The sequence below is a fragment of the Ammodytes marinus genome (assembly GCF_949987685.1).
Source record: "Ammodytes marinus genome assembly, chromosome: 6".
Lineage (NCBI taxonomy): Eukaryota > Metazoa > Chordata > Actinopteri > Uranoscopiformes > Ammodytidae > Ammodytes > Ammodytes marinus.
In genome coordinates this window covers 14,487,387-14,509,670 of record NC_137235.1, presented here as the reverse complement: position 1 = coordinate 14,509,670, position 22,284 = coordinate 14,487,387, and the positions used below count along the sequence as shown (strand labels likewise).

The window sequence follows — 22,284 nt, the reverse complement described above, 5'->3', positions numbered from 1 at the left end:
AGTATTATTTTCTCAATAATCTGGGAATCTTAATGCTATTCTGGCATGCTCTCAAGACCTTATCATGTTTAGGTATTTAAATATGAACTTGCATTGTAGATAATATATTCACAATATTAAACAATTGATAATGCATTATAATTAGAGGTGGGCATAGATTAATTTTTTTAATCTAGATTAATCTAGATTAATTTTGGAATTAATCTAGATTAATCTAGATTAAAATGGCTCATTTGAATTCATTCATAATATGTGTGTGCTCCTAAATAATGACTCAAAGTAAGTCTTTGAGAACGTGTTTCTCAAGCCAGGTGGCGCATCAGACCAGGGGCTCATCTCCTGTTTCCAACATGCATCACAAACTGCTTGAGGAAGCTGTTCTACTATGATAATTGGTGATGAAAATAAATAATGTTCAACAAGATGTTACTTAGTAACGCGTTACCGGCATCGGACCTCTTTTTTCAGTAACAAGTAATCTAACGCGTTACTATCTCCAAACCAGTAATCAGATTAAAGTTACTCATCAAAGTCACTGTGCGTTACTTTTTCTGTAATTTTCCTTAGTGAAACATTTTACATAACTGCACAAATGACTGCGATTGCGATTTTATGTAAATAAATGTGCACGCATGTGTCTCTAGAGACTTACTTTTTTTTTTGAAATGCTCATAAATGTGTGCTCTACAAGTCGCGGGCCATATTAAATCATCTCGCGGGCCGGATCCGGCCCGCGGGCCGTATGTTTGACACCACTGCTCTAAACGCACCAACTGCTCCAACCGCTCCTCTCGTCTTTTTGGTAGCGCCCCTCGTCTCTGTCATGCAGCGTGTGTGTGTGCGCCTGTGTCTGTGTGTGTGTGTGTGCAGCAGCATTACGGCCGAACTGTGGCGCAAAACAAAGTTTCCCCCCCGATGAAATATAGCGTCTGCTATGGGGATATTTAGGATTCGGGTACGGTGACGTTGACGTTGAAGAGATAGAAGTGTTTAAAACTTGGAAACTTATAGTCACGTGGCGACCGGTGTCCACACACACCCACCCTGCGTTCCAATACCCGATTGTGTCGTGGGCAAGTGATGGAGAGAGAGAGCGGCGGGTGTGTGAGAGAATAAAGGCTCCTCAAGTGTCAACAACGGCCCCCGGCTATTAGTATCTCCCCTGAGCCGAACAGGAGGTGGAATAAGAGATTAACGGCGACATTTTTTTTTATCGCCGATAAGAGTTTTGCGTTAACGCAGCACGTTATCGCCGATAACGGCCCACCACTAATTATAATGGGATTGACTTACTTATCATTCGATTTTTTTGCCCAGGTAAGTATGTCATGTCAGATGATAATACCGCAAATATAAAAGCTCAATATTAGTCTTAACAGCGGAATATAACAATTTACCCTTATCCCTAAATAGCCACTAATGTCTGTGAAGCCAGTAATTTATACATTTTCACCAATAGAGACTATTAACGTTTGTGTGTGTACCCATGCAGTCGTGCCAGGCCGAGCTCTTCTTCAGAGGGTCAACTCGTTCGGGCAGCACCACGTCTGACAGCTCGGTGGAGCCTCTCTCCACTCACGAGTCCACCCTCACTACATGTGGATTTGTCAACAGCTGCTACTTTGTAAGTAACCCAACTATTTAAAAAAAATGTCCGTTTCATTATGTTGTAGGCTATTGTGCACCTTTACATAAGAATTCAGTGAAGGGATTTTAGACAGGAAGGCGTATGTATCTGATTGTGTAGCTGTAGTTGAGGATTGGTAGAAATATGAAACAAGACGGCTAAGCTGCAGATAGATAGAGAGAGAGAGAGTGTGAGACAGAAAAAAGGGCTGTCAATCAATACCCCTAGTCTAAGCCGCAAAATACCGTAGTGCGAGAAAACGGAGTCAATCTATCTATCTATCAATAAATCAATCATGCAGCATGATGGAGGGAAACGGAAGATAAGAAAGTAGATTGATGGAGCGGAGTGTGGTGTAGATAAAATATTGATCCGGCGAGAATGGACTGATAGATAGACGTGCCAGCATCTGATTCATTCACATCAATCTGGAGGGGACTGACTGACCTGCAGAACTAACTCGGATCATTTGCATTAGTGACGCAGCAGGAGCCAAAATGGCAGAAAGACAAACATGGTGTGAGTAACGTGTCCTCTGAAATGCTCCCTCTCTTTCTTCTCCTTAGCCCCGTTCCACATCTCTGCAGGGGATGCCCGATGAAGAGTGTCGCTCTCAGAATCAGGAAGATGAGGACAAGGTAGAAATGCTTTAAAACAATATTCAAGCTGTTCTTGTTTCCTTCCAACCCCCACCACTCTTCTCCTTCTATTTTGCCCCAATAGCCTATGTTGTGCTTTTATGTATATATATATTTTTTTTCTGTGTTTAAATGTGTATGTGTGTGTGTTTAGCACAGATTAAATGAAATGGTTACCTACAAAATCTATGTGTGAAACATCACTGTATACGTTTGACTACTTGTAGCACATACAGTACAGTCAGTATTCATTTGAAATTAAACTGTCTGTGAGGTTAAAGTTGTTGCCTATGAACTCAGGTGACGAGTGCAATAAAAGATTAGTACAGTTTATGAACTTGAACCTTATTATTGTGTATGTATTATATGTTGAGCAACATGACAAACACAAGAGGCTTAAATGCAATACATGTTTAATTGTAACTATAAATGAGTCCTAACATGTTTTATTTTAAAAACCTAATATTAATAATATATTGTTTTCTAGTGCTTATCTATTAGTGACTTATTGATATTTTGTCTTTACTGGTACTTTACCTTTTGTTGTGAAGTAAGACAGTAAACTGATCCAAGTGTCATTGTCCAAATAAGCACTGACAGTACTCTATGTCCGCACTGTTCATATTCTACTAATCAAGAATCAAGAAAGATTCTCAGTATGAGATGAGTGTTCAATAGGAGCAAGGAGAAATGTTTTTGCTGCGTGCGGCTCCTCATTGCAACAGGCTCGTCTCAGGTGTGCGGAGTGATCTAGTTAGCTAACAGCCTTGTTCTGTCTTTCCTTCCTCGCTCCCCTCCCACCTCTGACCCCCAATCTTTTTACCCCCCCGTCTTTTTGCCCCACCACTACGTGTCTACGTGTGTGTTTAAACACTGTATGTAGAAACAGGTGTGGAGTGAGTTTGGCGGAAAGATTGATAGTGAAGTGTGGAAGGCAAGTATAATGCACTCGACGCCAACAGGTCTTGGTTCTTTGAGTGTGCGCATTTATGCATCATTGGGCTGGAAATTCACTGCTGCCTGGGCAGGGAAAAAAAGCATGTGTGGCCGATGCTTAAACATGAATGTAACCGCAGCAACCACATCAGTTTGTCATGCCTGATATATAAAACATTAGTTATTTGGCTGCAGCAACACACTGAACAGGTTGTTTTTCCTTTCTTGCTAATGTGGCTAAGATATTGTCATCTCTTCCTTCCTGCTGGCAAAGATCTGAAGTGTGTGTACATACTAAATGTTAACATTCTTTCCTTGATGCAGCATGCCCCATTACACATAACACACCATTTCTCCATCCAGCGGGGCCACTCCGCCCACACTCGGCTGCATGCTGGCATACACACTGTGTGCGGGGAAACATTTACATTTCGTTTCTGCCTGGTTTGTGTCTTAGAAAGCCCTTCTCCCACATGCCCTGTAAGCCGTGAAACGTCGTGGCATAATACATACTGGTGTCGTCGTGTTGGAAACGGGAGCCGACGTGTCACATGTGTTTGAGAAGCTCAGGCAGTGAGGTTGTTATGTTTCTGGACGTCTGCCACAGCTCTTATTTGGACCAGAAACGGCAACATTCCCAGGGAAAAGCTTGCAATTCTTTCAGGCATTTTCCAAGTGGTATACTCTATGCTGGTCTCACGACAGAGTAAGCAATATAATCATAACGAGACCACGGAGACCTATGTCAAACAGAACGGTCTTCGCAAGCTATTTCATTGGAAAGTTAAACTTAGAAGGCAAAATGGTTATGAGCAATGCGAATGTCATATCCTCTTGCAAAAGTTATCAAAAATACAACATCTGGATCACTTTTGACTGCGTTACCACGCAACTATAAAGTACCTAAAAATAAAACTGAGAATTGTAGACGACAAGGCTCTTACCTGTCTTGTTTTTTTTATGTCCTGTAGGATTAGACCTGGCAGGGTTTTTCTTTATATATAGGAGACCTGAGGGCGAAAACGACCACTGCCAAACCAAGACAGTTTTACAGGTTACATGTGTGAAAGGGGCTTTAATGTCGGGTTGCCTTTTTGCCAAATATATTTGGGGTGTGCTGTGTGGGGATTTAGCCCCCTCTGATGATGTAACCTGTTTGCACCAGGATCTGCAAGCAGCCACTGTGAACCCTGACCCCAGTCTCAAGGAGTTTGAGGGCGCTACGCTTCGCTACGCATCACTCAAGCTAAGGTGAGACACCTTTTACAGATTGCCACACACAATCAGACACACACAGTTCAGACTACCTCTGTGCATGAATCTCTGCAAGCTACCTCTCTATCGGTTTCTCTCCACTAGTTTGTTTTCTAGTTAGTTTCTCTAATCTTGTGTCTCATCAGTGTTGGAGCTAAATGAGGTCGGGCAAAGCAGGAAGTTAGTTCTTGTACACAGGAAATGCCTCCATGTTCTCTATTAGTGTAATGATCGCCTATGGCCTACACAGGCAGGACAAGAAACCTTGTTAGTCAAGCATCTAATGCAATGATAATAACGGCCCAACGCTAATCAGATAACCTCACATCCTACACTTTATAACCTTTTCTCCAGGAACCGTCCTGAGGTGGAGGAAGAGGAGTCCAGAAGTGTCAACGCTGACCCAGAAGCAAAGGTAGGGAGCCATTTCATTTCCTTTTTTGGATCAGTTCAAAGCCTGCTTGAGGCATGTCCAGACAAAAGACCGATTAAGTCATTATTAATTAAGTGCAGCAGATGACTGTTTAAAAAAAACACCTCCCCTTGTGGAATACTATCTTCTGCAGAATTTTAAGTTAGTTGCTTTCAGACCTAGAATGATGTGTTATCCAATCCTGCTTTCAAACACTGGAGAATATAATCGACATTCCCAGCACACACGGCTGCTTGCCTTGAAATTGTGCTGCGTCTAGTGTGATAATATCCTAAGCCTGTTTTCTTCACGGTGATGTGTTTATGTGGATCAGTGTGACTTCCAATGCTCTCGTCATGAACTGACTGAGGAGATTACGAAAACCAATACTGCCTCCACGTGGCGAGACGGAGAAGTGCAGTTTAATGCTGCAGATTGGTGGTGCATTGATTGGCAAGGCTTCTTAAACATTCCGGGCTAAGATTTTTTTAACGAAAGGCTAAATAAAATGTGTTCTCTCAATAATAATGCTTTTCTTATTCAACTGGACAATTAGCAGTAAATGTAAGCGCAAGGTATACATTAATCCAACTATCAAAAGAGGAGAAAAGATGAATTATTTATCCGATCTGACCCAGAGTCATTGCTGTGTCACAAACTGCGGCAGATTGCAGGAAGGCTTCCCTACATAGCGAGGAGTGTGTGGGGTGGCCTTTCCATCGGTGGCTGGGTTCATCTAAAGCATTTCTGATTAGATTCAGCTTGATGACGTGGTGCTGATTTGGCTGTCTGGCAGTTGTCTGGCAGAAATTCACAATCCTTAGAACAGTGACACTGTGATGAATAACAGACACAAACACAGACCCACAGGCTGGGCATCTGGTCTGGTAGCGCGCGTGCACACACACACACACACACACACACACACGCGCACACTGCAGTATCAGGACTGGAACGGTGCCTTTCTATCTATTAGAGGAGTTAAATACAAATAAGAACTCACTCAGCAACAATTTCTACCGCTCAAAGTCTAGAATTAATGACCGGATAACTGCAGCACACACACACACAGCTGCCATTCAACTAAACAAACCTTAAAACATTTGTATGAAAGAAACAAACTTCCTAGCCTTACACATAACCTCACCACCAACACAGAAATGTACAATAATTATGATATGGTATCGGACAGTATCGGTATCGGCCGATATCCAAAACCCAGATATCGGAATTGTATCGGAACTAAAAATAGTGGATCTGTGCATCCCTAGGTAGGTTCACATTTACAAGGAATTTGCTGTGGTCAGATGGTGCCTACAATAACCATAGAATTAACATAGCATAGGCATCTCAAATAGAAGGTTTACGGTAAATGATAAGTGAAAAATATGTGATTCCTCTGATCATCATAAATGACCTAACCTACGTAACTCAGCATAAGGAAGGCTGTTTATTTATAGTTTTATTAAAGCCTTTGCTCGGGTACTATTTCCCTCAAAATGATTTTCGGTATGCAGAACGGAAAGCATCCTGTGGGCTTTGGTGTTGTAAAAAACACTACTGCTGTGTCAACAGGTGCTCCTAGAATCAACAAAAAGTGAAAGTTGCTCGTAGTCACGTTGCAAAAGAAGAGCTAAATAATAATAAATAGCGCTTGCTTTGTCACTCTACCACTCAAACAAGATACATATATATGCAATGATATGTACATGCATACTTCAATCTGTTTGCTATACGTTTTCACAAAAAAACAAACTACGATGCTACTGATGAGTGTGGTTGTAGTGACTCACAGATTTGATATACCTTGCTGTCCCCTGTTTTTCTCTTACCTCTTTCGTGGTGTGTCCCTCTGGTCTGCAGAGTACTTTCTGAATGGTCTGCTGAAATCAATTGAATGCTTGATGAAGATGGATAGATTCTCCTTTCTTCTTACCTACCAACCTGCTTAACATGTCCCCATCTTTTTGTTTAAATCTATTTTTCTGTCTTTGTCAAATTCAAATAGTTTGGACTCATTTTCAACCCCATGACGTTACTTTGTAAAGTCACATAAAGAATCATCCCCCCCCCCCCCCAATTTAAAAAAAAAATACATAAATCAGTCTGCCCCAGGGCCAGCTGTGGCTACTATCGTAGTTTACCACCACCGGTATGACTGTGTGTGAACGAATGGAACCTGGAACCCTGTAAAGCGCTTTGAGTCACTTGAGAAATAAAGCGCTATATAAATCCAATCCGTTATTATTATTAAATAAATAAATAAAAATACTTCTGAGTCTGTGAAAAGTCATGAAATGTCTCGGAGTGATGTACTGTGAATGTAACAGTTCCTTGGCTGTGTTTTCCAGTGTTTTGCTGTGCGCTCTCTGGGATGGGTGGAGATGGCGGAGGAGGACCTGGCTCCTGGAAAGAGCAGTGTGGCTGTGAACAACTGCATCCGACAGCTGTCCTACTGCAAGAACGACATCCGAGACACTGTCGGCATCTGGGGAGAGGTGAGGACAAGACATTAGCCTTACAGTGTATGTGGGTTTAATGTGCTTTGTTTAGCGTGGGAAAAAAGTGGGGCGACAAGATTTGAGTTAGTTGGATGTAAAGGTTTAGGAGATGTAAAAGGTAAGGGCAGAGCAAGTCAGCCAGGGCAACAGTCCGTGTGTCTGCGTGTTAAAAGATGGAGGGAGGTGGGGAGAACAACGAGAGGAAAATGGAGCAAGGTTACAAAGTATTTTTCTCTCTCTGCGCTGGCTGTGTTTAATGTGAAACGATAGAATAGAGAAAGAGAGAGGGGGGGCTTTATCCCCCTTCTCAAAAACCTGGCATCTCCCACCCCTCTGTCTAAGGTTTGATAATTTATTTAGACACACACACACACACACACACACACACACACACACACACACACACACACACACACACACACACACAGGCAAATATACTTTAAAGGCAAGTAAAGGAAAGCACCTGACCTTCTTAGGGACTTTTGCAATGTCCTGGGCTGCAGGAAATGAGGATTGCATGTTTTTGTGATGAGTTCTGAAGAATTTGTGTGTGTGTGTGTGTGTGTGTGTGTGTGTGTGTGTGTGTGTGTGTGTGTGTGTGTGTGTGTGTGTGTGTGTGTGTGTGTGTGTGTGTGTGTGTGTGTGTGTGTGTGTGTGTGTGTGTGTGTGTGTGTGTGTGTGTGTGTGTGTGTGTGTGTGTGTGTGTGTGTGTGTGTGTGTGTGTCAGGGGAAGGACATGTACCTGGTGCTGGAGAATAATATGCTGAACCTGGTGGACCCCATGGACCGCAGTGTGCTTCACTCTCAGCCAATCGCCAGTATCCGTGTGTGGGGAGTCGGCCGGGACAATGGCAGGTTAGTCATTGTGGCCACCACATTGCTCTTTTTTTTCTCATTAAAAAATCATATTCCTCTTTTGCTTTTCAGGATTGATCACTAGTGTGTGAGATGAGATCAGAATGCATACCGTGCTCAGTCACTATTAAAGTTTAATTTTTCTTCTTTTTTTAATATTCTTTTTTGGCATTTTTGCTTGTATTAGACAGTTTTGGAGAGAAAGAGATGAATTGGGGCAGAGCAGGGAATGACATGCACTAAACCATGAGCGCCCCACTATTTACATTTCTAAGGTGGAACTATGGAGAGAGATTCCAGTGTTTCTGGGGCAGTCATTCATTTAGGCCCTTGTTGTTTAAGTCTATGTTTTTAAACACTTTAATTGATGGATTTGTCACCAGTGTGATGAAGTCAATAATGCATCCCACTCTCTCTCTCACACACAAACACACACACACACACACACACACACACACACACACACACACACACACACACACACACACACACACACACACACACACACTCAGGCAAAGGTCAGGGTAACAATTGAGGGCTGTGGTGTGGTGACAGGCAAAGTAGAGCAGTTAATGATTGATGATGAAGGGATGCTAATGAAAGATTAATTCATCAGTACAGAGGGGAGGATGAAAGGGAGAATGGCCTTTAGTCTCTTACTCACTGCTAATCCCCACCTAAATATCTGTCCCTTGCTCTCGCCTCAGCACAGTCTGAATCATATTCCTGCTGTGGGGCTAGGCAGCTCCTAGGTTCCATATTCCAGAAGTTGTAAGAGTAACCCAAGGCTAATATGCTTCAGGTATTTGCTGTGTATATGAAGATTTGAAATTCAAAACGTTGCAATGAACAAAGTGTGGTAATGCTGCTGGCTGACCAGTAAAGGGCGCTCTGCACTGCTGCTGGATGCATCACAAGAAACCTAATGTAGGTTATCGGGCACAGCCGGTGACATACACACACAGAGACGCACGCGCGCGCACACACGCGCACATATACCAATGCACTCAGGAAAAGAGACAAGGCTAAAAGCTTTTGGCACATGCAGAACTGCAGAATTCTCGCCTCGAGGATCCCCTCTTCTCTCATTCACACTTGGTGGCGTATGTTCAATATGTTATAAAGTAAGGTCACCCTGTTAGATAGAACAAACGTGTTTTTTTTCTGCGTACTAAGCCTTTTATTTCTACCATCCACATCTTCATATAGCAGGAGGAGAGTCAGAGCGGTGGGAATACCTCGGCTGCAGCAAAGGGAAGAGGAGGAGAGAGGAGGAGAGAGAGGGAGAGAGAGGGGGATGAAGCAGCCAGAGGGGGAGGTATGGCTAGTGCTCACTGGATGTAGAGCAGACAGGTTGAGGAGTGTGTGCGTGCATGCCTGCAGTAAGAACAGGATTAGATGGTGTGAGTGTGTGTGAAGACGCTCCCATGCTCAAGATTCCCTGACAAAATAGGAAAACTAACCTCAGTGAGTATATTTATATTATACCTTTGCGTGTCTTACTTTTGGAACCATCACTTCTGCTATTAAGTTTTGTTTATAAAGTATGATGACAAGAAAGACTTGAAGGATCAGGCCTCAGTCTGGAAGGGGATGTTGCTGAGGACGGTAGTTTTGAGGTGTGATCTTTTACAGCCAGTGTGAGATGGGCATGTCACAATTCTACAGGAGCTCTGGTTGTTATCTTGTCGGTGGGTGCTTAGATGAGGTTGACAGAGCAAATTACAAATGCATTTTGTGATTTACGAAAAAGTCATGTACTGAAAAAATGTATAGTAAAAGTATGTGTTAGAAACTAAGGATCCAAACAATAAACTGTGCATGAGGTGTAAAACATTTGTCTTCATCGTAGGATATGTGCATCCAAAATGTACTCCACATTTCATATTTTAGATATTCAAGATTATGTAGGAATGCAGTCATTTTCTTATTTTCTTTTTCCTTTTATTATTTATTAATTGTAAAGGTTCAAGACATTTGATAATTATGAATTTGAAACCTGGCTGGATTTTCCCCCAGCCTCTCACTCTTGCATTCCCAGTGTGAGAGACTGGAGAAGTTGTGTCAGTAAAGGAGCAACAGCCCCCCTCTACCCATGTGCCATCAAACTCATTATCGCCATAGAGATAACAGATTCCCACGGCAACCTTGACATTTTCAGAGGCGTCGGCATGATGATAAGATTATATTCCAAAAGAGATATCGTTCCTTTTTCCCCTTCCTAGCTCTCTCTCTGTCTTCCTCCTACTCCCTCTTTCTCTCTCTCTCTCTCTCTCTCTCTTTCTCAGTCTCCCTCCTACTCTCTTTCTCTCTATCTCCCTCTCTGACTTTTATCTTTTCTCCTCATCAGGGTGTTTTATTCTCCTCCGCTCTTTACTCTATCTTTATCGTGTATATTGCTCCAGTTCACTTCCAATGTCCTCAAGGTATTTCACCGTTCACTCGTTATATTCCAAACTCTTCTGGTTGCCCTCTTTTTAGTAACTTCTTCTTTCTTAACATGGTTTTTAGAAAACTGCCGGTTAATTTCCTTTGATTTCATCTAGGAAACGCAAGCCGTCGAAAAGCAAATGAAAGCTGATTGTGCCCATCCATCCACAACCCCTCTCTGTCCTTATATTGTGCCCATCACAACACAATTTTCCTTCATAATTTAGTCAATTTCTGTACATTTTTTACAGTTTACCTCAAGGTTAAGTATGCATAAACATGACCTGTATTGCTGTATTTGTCACACACCTTCAACCTTCATGCACACAACATTGCTTTTTATGGGAAGTACTGTAGTTCTGTCAGAGTAATGCAGATGACAGAGCATGTAACTCGCTGTGAAAGTGTGTAAAGATCTGTTGTTTCCAGCTCGTTGCCCCCCCAATAGGGGGTTTTATACACAAGTTTTCTTTCTCTTGCACTAACTGTCCTCCTTCCCTCCCTCGCTTCCTTGGATACAGAGAACGGTAAACACATTCTTTCTTCTATCCCTCCATCCCCCCTCCCTTCAGGATCTCTCCATCATCTCTGTCATTCCTTATTGTTTCATTTCCTCTGTGTCTCGTTTTTTTTCCTTGTGTTCAAAGTGGTCCCTGATGTAATGTAGCAGTGTGCACACACACACACACACACACACACACACACACACACACACACACACACACACACACACACACACACACACACACACACACACACACACACACATGCACACACACAATAACACACCCACAAGCAAACACATGCAAACACACATTCTCTCAAAAATCTGAATTCTTTGGTGGAGATCTTCTATGCCCCCCCGGGGGTCCTGAGCTCAGACATCTTGTTACCCTCAGGCTAGCATTTCCTATTGCGCGGAATATTGAAGCACACAGCTTGAAATAGTTCATGTAGATTGGTTTTCTGTGCCTTTCTGAATGACGTAAATCAGCTGCTATATTTCTTCTTTATTGTACGTCTTCATCCCTCTCCCCCACCTCTCCGTCTCCTTTCTTTCATCTTTATCATCCCCTCTTTTCTGCGGTCTTGAATTGTGTTGGGCTCCATTGGGCCCAGGGGAAAGTTCTTCCCCTCTGTCCCTCATTCAAGTCCCTCTTGCATCACGCTGCGTTATTGATCTCCTGTGTCCATCGACCTGTGTGTGTGTATGTGTGTGTGTGTCCTTTATTAAACTGATAAAGGTCAGCTCATCCATCATCTGTCTTCAAGAGCTGTCAATCAGTGGACACACACACACACACTCACTGTCACTCATTGCAAGCACTTCATCGTGTATCTGTCGTTGTAGTACTGAAATTAGTCCCAACAAACCATCCTATCATCTGCATTCCCAGTGGTGTTTTTCTCTTTCTCTTTGTGACTCTGAGTCTTCCTCTCTCTCTCTCTCTCTCTCTCTCTCTCTCTCTCTCTCTCTCTCTCACTCACACAGGGACTTTGCATATGTGGCTCGGGATAAGAACACCAGGATCCTGAAATGTCATGTGTTCCGCTGTGACACGCCAGCCAAAGCCATTGCCACCAGCCTGCATGAGATCTGCTCCCGGGTAAGTGGAGAAGTCGGACCAGACATGTAGGCCATGTTTGGATTTGTGCAAAATACACCAACTTGTAGGGATAATGTTTTTTTTTGTCCCCGCCCTACCACTCAACTGCACTTACTGATGACATATCAAACTAAACTAAAAAACAACATAACATACTCATATATATAGTTTAATCATCTGTATCAGGTTCCACCAATCTACACACACATTTTAATATTATTTAATTGATATGATTAAGCTCCTCAAGATTTCAGACTCAAAGTTTTCAGTTTTTTTTTTGAAAGCCTTGTCCAGACTGCATGTCCACTCTTAGATTAATACGGATAAGCAAACAGGGTAAGATTTATTCAAATAATGTTTTGCATTACACAGTGAACTCTGGGCTTCTCTTTTTATTCCTTGACCCAATAAAACATTTTTATAGCTTCTGGACTTAAATTGAAACTTCAAAAAGACCCTATAATATTCGTTCTTTTATTTATTTAGACCCATAATTTGGTATCGCATTCAATTCTGTGTAGCGTTATCTACGTTGCCCACAGATACCTTGTAATGACCGCTGACTTGAACAAAAAGTGTGTTCCTGTCATTTGTTAGAAGCGGCCGGTGGAAGGGGAGCCATTTGTCCTTCTTCTCATCCTTTATGCTAATAGTAACTGTCCCACATGATGGGACAAAACTTAAGAGGAGAATTGGTCACTGCAGGGGCTGCTCGGATGGAGATATATTGTGACAAAAACTCTCGTGTGTGTGTGTGTGTGTGTGTGTGTGTGTGTGTGTGTGTGTGTGTGTGTGTGTGTGTGTGTGTGTGTGTGTGTGTGTGTGTGTGTGTGTGTGTGTGTGTGTGTGTGTGTGTGTGTGTGTGTGTGTGTGTGTGTGTGTGTGTGTGTGTGTGTGTGTGTGTGTGTGTGTGTGTGTGCATACCTGGTGAGATGCACTGCAGGAAAAGCTTTACCCTCTTGTGACCCGGTTAGTGTGTGTATGTCTGTGCTACCCAGGTGAAATGGGTAGACAGCATGACAGTAGCGGGGACAAAACCACTTGATGTTTTCATGAGCTCTTTTGTCTCGTCTGTTACGTCCTCTTTCACTTTAGCAAGCTATTTGGTTTGGTCTCTTCACCTCCTCCCCCTGGTTCTCTGCCATGGCATGCCAATCCTTCTCTGTTTAAAAAAAAAAGACATTTCCTCATAATTCTGTATCTGCTTTTGCTCCCCTCTCTCCCTTTATTCCTCTATCCCTCTCTCTCTCTCCCCTCGCTCTATCTCCTCCAGATAATGACAGAGCGAAAGAATGCCAAAGCGATGGCAGGGGGCTCGCTCCAGGACAGGATGCAGGCAGGACTAGATCTCCCTTTACAAGGTAGGCGTCCTACATACAGTCCTTCACTCGGTGTGTGCGTGTGTGTGTGTGTGTGTGTGTGTGTGTGTGTGTGTGTGTGTGTCATTTCTCACCTTTCTGGTACACTGTGTGCTTTTGAACTGGTCGTCGTAAAAGCAGGAAGACTGTCCTCTGTGTATACTCTACGAGCAAACTGACGGAACAGAGGCATTAAGGCAGTTTGATTAATACATTATTTTGGAGTTTTGGTTTTTGGGAAATGAAGTTATGTTTACATGTTGGTCGTACCCACCAACATTCTATGTCTGTCCTTTAAGCTTGACAAATATTTTTAAATGCATTTCCTTCCTCATAAAACTCTCACGATTTCAAATCCTGCCTTGTTTACATCCATTCATTGCTACTCTTTATTGTTTCTGCAAACCATCAATCAGTTAAATAACCTGAAACTCAGATTTGATCCAAAGTGACTTACAACAAGTGCTTTCAACCATATGGGGACTAACAAAAATACAAATAAATGAGCTTTATCAAATCAGATCACGTGCTAAATTAAAACAATAGAAAGAGACCTCAAATTTGTTTTGACAGCCAAGCCAATGGGAAAAGTAGCTAGCTGGGAAAAGGTGGTGGTGGCAGCAAAACCAACTTTCTTCCGAACATACGTGTGTTTTTAGCCTGTCAATCACTTTAACGATGCACTCCTGCATTGTCTCCTGAACGTGTAAGAATAATGTCTGGCTTTGCTGCATTGTCTGCATTAATACACACATGTATTTTGGACACGAAGCGGCAACCGACAGGCAGATAGACAACAGTCCAGCCTGCTTCTGACAGCCCCGCAAATCACAACAGCTACAGTTACTGTCTCTGCTTTAAAAAAAAATGCAGCTTGAGTGTGTGATTGTAGTCCGCTGTGCCAGTGTCCTATTATACAAAGACAACTTCCAATAATTAACAAATATGTATGACACATCTTGAACTGTATCCTTATCTCTCACATTACATTCCCTAGAAATGCACAGGGAAGAAACACATGCGTTATTACGAGAGTGAATTCTCTATATAATGGAAAATATTGCGCTAATATCCAAATATTTATCTAGCAGGCTGCTCTTGGTGAACATTGTGCGAATGTGAAAATTGTTGTTGGTTTACACAGTTACATATTGGTTCCTATGTGAGCACATATTCAATGTGTGTGTGTCTTCTCCCCAGCAGAGTTCCCCACACCAAAGACGGAGCTAGTTCAGAAGTTTCAGGTGCTCTACCTTGGTATGCTGCCTGTGAACAGACCAATAGGTCAGTCTAACACACACAACACACTCACATAAAACATAGATGGTTGTTGTCAATGTTGATGTTGCTCGTCTAGCTTCCGGCCTGATTATTAAATTTGTCTGTCTGTTTGTTTGGAACACCCTCTGCTCTCCAGGTATGGACATACTGAATGGAGCTATAGAGCATCTCGTCGGTTCTTCCAACAGAGAGGACTGGACTCCGGTGGCCCTCAATGTGGCCGATGCTACCGTCACCATCAGCAAAGACGAGGTCAGACACACAACTAACTGCCCCCAACTTCACCTGGTTTTTATTATTCTCTCGGTTATTTCCAGCTTTCAATAAAATATGATTTTAAAAAAACACAAAAGGGATAGTAACAGCCTAAGGGGTTCGGCATTACTTATTAATACTTAACCTGCTTTTATAGAAAGAAGGACCATTTTCTCTGAGGCAAAATCACAAATTTTTTCAAATGTTTGTACTCTATGGCAGTGGCAGTGTTTGCTCAATCCCTCGTTTAGAGAACCAACCTGATTTCTGTAGCCACATGTCTGTTTGTTGTTAGATTAGAGTGGCTTACATCAGCAGTATCCAAACAAAATATGTACACACACACACACACACACACACACACACACACACACACACACACACACACACACACACACACACACACACACACACACACACGGCTAGTGAGTTTGAATCATCTTTAAACGATTAGAGTCTTCTCTGCTGTCGGTTATATAGTATCATGTCCAGTGCAGATCATTGTGTGGAGCATGCTATTTATTTCCTTTCACAATCATCACAGTTACAAGTGAACTTGGTTTCACTCAGGTTCTGTATTGTACGGACTTTGACGCAGGAAGAAAGATAGCAAGCTGCTACTTAAAGCGATAGGAGACACATTGAAGCTCACTAACAGCCAGTGCACTCACATTAAATCTGGCAAGTTAAGCCTAAACAACGTTCGACCGTGCACATTTCCCCCTTTTTTTAAAAATACGTTCTGGTTTAAAGCTGTAATGTCGAGGCACTTAAAGCCCAGCTGCTTCAGTGGACCTGTTTATTAGAAGGCTGCAGTGTTTTACTGGGCTACTCCCCTGTGTAACTACAACGCCTACTAGTGCAGATGATGTTGGATGATTGTAAATTCCTCCTATAATTTGTTTTTATGATGTCATTTCTTCCCCGTTTTAAGTGGGCTATTTAAATCCTTTAGAATACATTAGAATTTCACATGTACTGTATGTGCTTCTCATGTCTAAGACCTTCTTCATATCCTCACACACACACACACACACACACACACACACACACACACACACACACACACACACACACACACACACACACACACACACACACACACACTTGTTTCTGTGCAGGAGGAAAAGGAAGTGCTGGTGGAGTGTCGTGTTCGGTTCCTGTCGTTCATGGGCGTCGGGCGCGACATACACACGTTCGCCTTCGTCATGGACGCTGGCGGCCATCGCTACGACTGTCACGTCTTCTGGTGTGACCCTAACGCCGGCTGTGTGTCGGAGGCTGTGCAGGCCGCTTGCATGGTGAGTGACCCGAGTGAGAAGAGATGAAAACAACACTTGCATACACTGAGCTTACTCAGTTAAGGAATAAGGGAAATCTCCCACAGTGCATGAAGACGCCAAGGCTGCTGTTGTTGTGGGCTGGAGTTGTATTTAGGTTTTGTGGGAAATGTAGTATGTGTAATGAAAACATGTTGGGATTTGTATGAAGAGATCACCTTGGGCCCTAGACTGCAGAGGATTAGAACGCACCGAATAGAGTTATGAATCATGTGCATTTATTCTGTACAGAAATAAATGAGTCAGACAACTTTTTCTTCAGCCAACGTTAAGAAATGCTTTAAACGGACTCCGCAGAACATTCAAACTTCAAAAAGGGACCGCAAACAATTAACTTTATACTATTTGCATAAGATGTAAAGGGTTCCCTCATTCCTAATTCAACTCACTGTCAAATGCAAAAAGCAGTTTGCAATGTTTAAATGTTATTATAAGTGAGGTCATCATCATTTAAAAGTACAGACAGGCCTTAACGTTTAGAGCCTGTTTCTTTGAAAGTGAATGTCTTCGATGAATGGCCTGTCATTTACTCTGACATGGGTCTTAGTCATGACAGATGAGTGATTAACTGTCTGACCATAATGCTCTTTTCAGGTTGTAATGGGATCCTCTGTCAAGGCGCTGTTGGTGTAAAACATGCATTCAAATCAAGACAAGTCACCTAGAGTGAAAATATAGCGCCTGTTCAGCATAAGTTGTCTCTGAAAGAGGGCTGTCCTTGCATGTCTTCCAGTATAGATTTTCTGTTTGAAGTAAAGTGTTGTAGATCGTATTACACATCAGTTACTGCTTTACGTGTTCGTTGAGTTAGTCAACCCATAGTACCTTTTACAGTGTTTCTATTTTATCTGTATATTGGCCATTATCACAATCCAGAATGCCCTCAGTGGCGTTTCTGCTATAATGCAGACCATTAGCGGAGGTTACTCATCATCCTGTGCAACCTCTGTGCTGTGGTGAGTCACAAGATTAGTCACCTGCTGGCTGGGCTATTGATCACATATCAGAACTTTGGATGTATACACACACACACACACACACACACACACACACACACACACACACACACACACACACACACACACACACTAAAACTGATTCATGGTGAATCATCAGTCATTACTATTGATCACAGCTAGCAGCCTGCACCCGTCCTTCCCTCGTCTCTCTCTCTCTCACACACACACACCTCCACAGTCGTATATACTCTGCTCAGCAGCTGTAACTCTCTATTATTTATAATATGTCTCTCTCACTCTCTCTCTTTGGTCCTGTCTCTCTCTCTCTCTCTCTCTCTCTCTCTATGTCAGCTGCGGTATCAGAAGTGTTTGGTGGCTCGCCCCCCCTCCCAGAAGGCTTGTGGCTCGTCTCCTCCCGGTGACTCTGTGTCCCGCCGCGTCTCCACCAGTGTGAAGAAAGGCGTCCTGTCTCTCATCGACACCCTCAAACAGAAGAGACCCGTCACAGAGTTGCCGCAGTAACCGCGGCTAAGCGCTACTGACTCCCTGACACGACCCCACCCCCCTACACACACACACACACACACACACACACACACACACACACACACACACACAGTCACCATGGTAACCAGTCGCATCGCTGCCAAAAAAAACCCCAAAGCCACTACAGAACCCCTAAGTAACCATGGAAACACAGGAAAGCCCCCAATATAGGGGGTGGGAGGGGGGTTGGGAGACCCTGTCGCAACTCTGTCACTTTTTCCGGAGTAAAAATTGGAATTTCACCACCAGAGTTTTATCGGCTCTCAAGCAGCGTCTCAAATCTGTTTCCTTTAGAAAAAATAACTGAGGTGAACAGAGACTCTAATCCTGTATCAAGAAGGAACAACCACAAAGAAACACAGGAACCATGATTGTGAAGGTGATGGTGTACATAGAAGTAACTTTCATCCCCCCCTCCATCAGACCAGAGAAGGAGTGAGGAGAAGAGAGCAGAAAAAAAAGAAGAAAAAAATGCAGAAGTTTGAGGTGCTTCCTTCAAGCACAGCACGAGACTTAAGATGAGAGAGAGCTCATTGCTGCCCAAAACCGCTGATCTCTCCGTGTTCTCTATTGTATTTGTGTCTGTGCCTGTGCTGCCAGCATGACCTCGCAAACTGACCCCACCCCCACCTTGTCATTCACCTGGTTGTCCTGTTATTCCCTAGTGGCTCCTCTGTCCCTTTATACTCAGTAGACAGTAGCGTAAAAAGTCATCGGAGAGGAGTCTTTTAAAGCCATCGTGTCTGATTTTCAAATCAGTATGTAATAGATGAAAGAAAGACTAGAGAGATCTCGTCGTCAGCCTACACACTAAAGCTGTTCCACTGATCCTGCATGAACGTTTTTGTATCAAAGTGAACCATTCTAGACAATACCAACACACTGCTGCTGCTGCTGCTGCTGCTGCTTTCAGAGACTTGAAGGGGTGAGAAATCCAAAAGCCACTTTGTTTTATCTTTCTTTCGTCCCTCATTGTTACTTCTTTTGTTTCACGTCGACTGTGTGAGACTCAGCCTGGAACGAGTGGTGAACTTTCACCTGAAACATCCTCCCACATATATTTACTGTTTACTCGTTTTTTCTATTATTTTCTCCCTCGGAAAATGACAGACAATAGCCATAAAGGAGGTATGAGGAGATGCTGGGACGGACAGTGTGCCTCCCCCCCCTCTCTCTGGTAAACAGGACTGCTGCTCTTTGATACACATGCTGGAGGACAATTGGACAGACAATTCCTTTAAATCCTTTAGATCTCACCACCGTATTTACTCCTCAGAGACTTCATTAATGTCCACTAATAGAAGGGAACGGGCAACAGGAGGAGGTCTAGTGGAAGCATGCAGAGAAGGAGAGTGGAGGATTGTCTTTTTGTACCTGCAAACAGAGATATGTTGACTCAAACTTTCCTGGGCTGCTATCTGTCTGTCTCCAGGGTTCTCTTCACTTGAATGCTTCTTTTTTTTCTTTCTTCATTGCAGACTGTGCGACCATTTTCATCAGTGCCATAAGATCACTCGCTTTGGGTCTGATTTTTCTCACACAAATCTCAAAAACATCACTGTGAGCTTCTTATGATCACATATCTTACATGCTAAGATGTATGGTAATAACGAATGTTAGTAAACTTACTAAAAATCATAAACACATTCTCTAGGTCAGTAGATTGACATTGAACCTCTTTAGCTGACCGTTTTGTTAAACCCCTCCAAAGTTCTACGAATGTGATCACGGTTCAGGAACCATATACCCTGGCCAACTTGGCAAGCTTTTGAAAAGATAGATAGATACTTGGAATGTAAGTTGTTTGGATGGTTGTATCTTTTTAATGCATTTCACCATAGCATATTTTCTTTGCAGTATTGCCAACTGTAATATGGTTGTGAATGCCTACGATATAAAAGTTAATGGTAACATTAGCATTTCTGTGCTACCCTTCATTGGATTTGTGGAAGTCTACACTCCAGAAACTCCAGCCAAGCGTAATGATTGCCAAAACAAGGAGAAGTTTGACAGGCATAGTAAGAGGGGCATAGCAAATGGTCAAATTGTAATATCGGTTGTCTGTCGATTTTGAGCTCCACAAAAACATTCACAGGTTGAAGGAACTACGAGTGTAATTGAGATTGTGATGAGAAAACTCAGCCACATCACCTTGTTTTGTCACAAGATGTGTTGAAATGTGAATGAGATGACAACGTGTGTGTGTGTGTGTGTGAGAGTGTGTGTGTGTGTGTGTGTGTACATATTATCCATTTAATGTAACATTTGGCATTACTCATTGTTATAAGCTATCGTTTCATTTTGAATGTCTGTAGTTTTTCTATTATTTTCTTGTAATGAAAATGCCTTTTTTTTTTCTTTTGAGAACTCACCAAATGGCCAAAGTGTAAAATACTGATATGCATTGTTGTAGATAAGAACACATACGAGAGCAAATAATGAACAAAGGAGAGGTGATTGGAAATGTTCACCGCCGTTGTCAATTAAGTTGATGGTGAATTTTAAATGAGCAATTATCTATGCATTCTTTTGATCTCGAGAAATGGAAAGTCGTAAAAAGCCTTGCATGCCCTTGGACGGTTGAAAGAACAACTGTATGTACTGAACAGAAATATTTTTTATTTTATTTATTCTATTTTATAAAGGTATATTCTGATTTTATTAGTTGAGGCAAAGTAAAGTCTCCTGACTCGGTGTCATTGTCTCAGTCCCTGGTTTACTCACAATGCTAGGACACGCTCCGCTTTGCAGAAAACAGGCAGATAAAGGAAATATATCTTCACCTTGTACAGTGCACAGAGAGCTGGGAGTCAGTCCACTGTTGGTCTGAACAGACAACATGAGGAGGAAGATTATGATGGTGGAAACAACAGTGGACTCTCCCAGTGTCTTTGTCAAGCTCACACACATAATCAACAAACACACAATAACCCTCACAGATGGATGTGTTGGCTTCCGTTCGCTGCTCACCGATTTGTACACTTTATCAATGTAACCTATTGTGAGAATAAACATCATTATGAAATAGAACATCTGGCTTTTTGTGCATCTTTCTTTTTCATTTTAATCTGAAAATATTTGTTTGTATTTATAGCTTTGTTTTGTCTTTTATGATTCATTGATTTATTTGTTAAGTCCAGTGCTGCAGTGTGTGTATTCAGCTGAACACGGAAGTACTAACACGCTACCCTAAGATGACATTTGAATACAATAATTTCTCTTTTGAAAAGAGAACTTTACTTGGGAGCCCTGAATTCTTTACTTACTTTATGATGGCACTACCAACTTTAGATATGCCAATAATTTAATCTCACATTATATACAGCAGGCTATATCTATAATAATCCAGGCAGAAACACTGAGGAAGAGGAGTAGGAGGCCATCTGAGAGTTGGAGGCCCTGGATGATGGACGCTGAGAGAGTGAACCACTGCTCTTGCTGTTCAGAGAGGTGCATGATGGGTAGGGGATGGGTGGCAGCACTAAATCTACAGGCCTCCACATGACTTGTGTCACCACCTCTTCTTCTTTTTTGGGTGCGAGCACCTTTCCCGTGGCCTTAGATGGGCTTTCTGGTTTTGCTGTGTCCCTCTGTGTTTTCTCTTGTCTTTCAGGGTCTGAGTTTTGTCTCTGCAGCTGCTGCCTAGAGACTGCAATGGGAGTTGGTGCAGCAGCAGCAGCAGGGTGGGCTGGGATAGGGTTGCTGGAGACTGTCTGATGCTCAGATTGAATCGGCTTGTTGTCACTGAGTTTGTGCGCCAGGGTTGCCATGGAAGACAAGTGCTTGGGGGGCTTTGCGGAGGATATCAAAGTCAGCGTGAGACGAGGTATTCTTCTCGGTTTGACCTTCGTCAGACGCCTCTTGTTGTGATGCGAGTGGTTGCCTTTCTTCTTTGTCGCTTTCGTCCTGGTTTGACTGGCTGCTTGCCGTTGTTTGACCTTCTGCTTGGACCCTTTGTGCCCTCTCCTCTTCTTTCCTCCCTTCTTCTCCTCATCTTCATCCCTCCTTTCCTCCCCACTGCACTCACCTCCTCTCTTCTCTTCAGGCTCTGAAGGTGGTGGGACTGGATCTTGTCCATTCACTGTTGTCCTCCTCTCTTCATTGGAGGGGGAGGAAGGCTTGCTGTTGGTCGATGCTACGCGATTCTTCCTGCTTTTCCCCTTTTTCCCAGTTTTTGATTGGTCAGGAATGATTCCACCCAGGAGGCCCTTTGCTGCCGCCCTCGCCAGCACATCCTGGACTGTTTCTACTTTAGTGGGATCCGCCTGAGGAAGCAAAGGGGGGA

General features: G+C 42.9%; 2 protein-coding genes across 4 annotated transcripts in view; one reads left to right on the top strand and one right to left on the bottom strand.

Moving 5' to 3' along the window:
* The window catches only part of apbb2b (amyloid beta (A4) precursor protein-binding, family B, member 2b), a 44,868-nt gene extending 23,847 nt beyond the window's left edge, over positions 1-21,021 (top strand). The window contains exons 6-18 of one of the 3 annotated variants that reach the window (XM_080030209.1): positions 1,493-1,624; positions 2,194-2,265; positions 3,149-3,199; positions 4,367-4,452; positions 4,810-4,870; positions 7,219-7,365; positions 8,096-8,223; positions 12,146-12,260; positions 13,534-13,621; positions 14,822-14,902; positions 15,036-15,151; positions 16,276-16,455; positions 17,805-21,021. In XM_080030209.1, the coding sequence (XP_079886335.1) occupies positions 1,493-1,624; positions 2,194-2,265; positions 3,149-3,199; positions 4,367-4,452; positions 4,810-4,870; positions 7,219-7,365; positions 8,096-8,223; positions 12,146-12,260; positions 13,534-13,621; positions 14,822-14,902; positions 15,036-15,151; positions 16,276-16,455; positions 17,805-17,975 (1,428 nt within the window). In that variant the 3' untranslated portion in view covers positions 17,976-21,021. Of the gene's footprint in view, positions 1-1,492; positions 1,625-2,193; positions 2,266-3,148; positions 3,200-4,366; positions 4,453-4,809; positions 4,871-7,218; positions 7,366-8,095; positions 8,224-12,145; positions 12,261-13,533; positions 13,622-14,818; positions 14,903-15,035; positions 15,152-16,275; positions 16,456-17,804 lie in introns of all 3 variants that reach the window. The other 2 variants (XM_080030208.1, XM_080030210.1) reach the window with 2 other exon arrangements.
* Positions 21,022-21,334: 313 nt separating this feature from the next.
* LOC307252305 (putative methyltransferase NSUN7) overlaps positions 21,335-22,284 on the bottom strand; it is a gene marked incomplete at both ends in the record, with an annotated part of 11,933 nt that continues 10,983 nt past the window's right edge. Inside the window, one exon of the mRNA XM_080029942.1 lies at positions 21,335-22,264. Within this exon, the coding sequence (XP_079886068.1) occupies positions 21,335-22,264 (930 nt within the window). The remainder of the gene's footprint in view (positions 22,265-22,284) is intronic.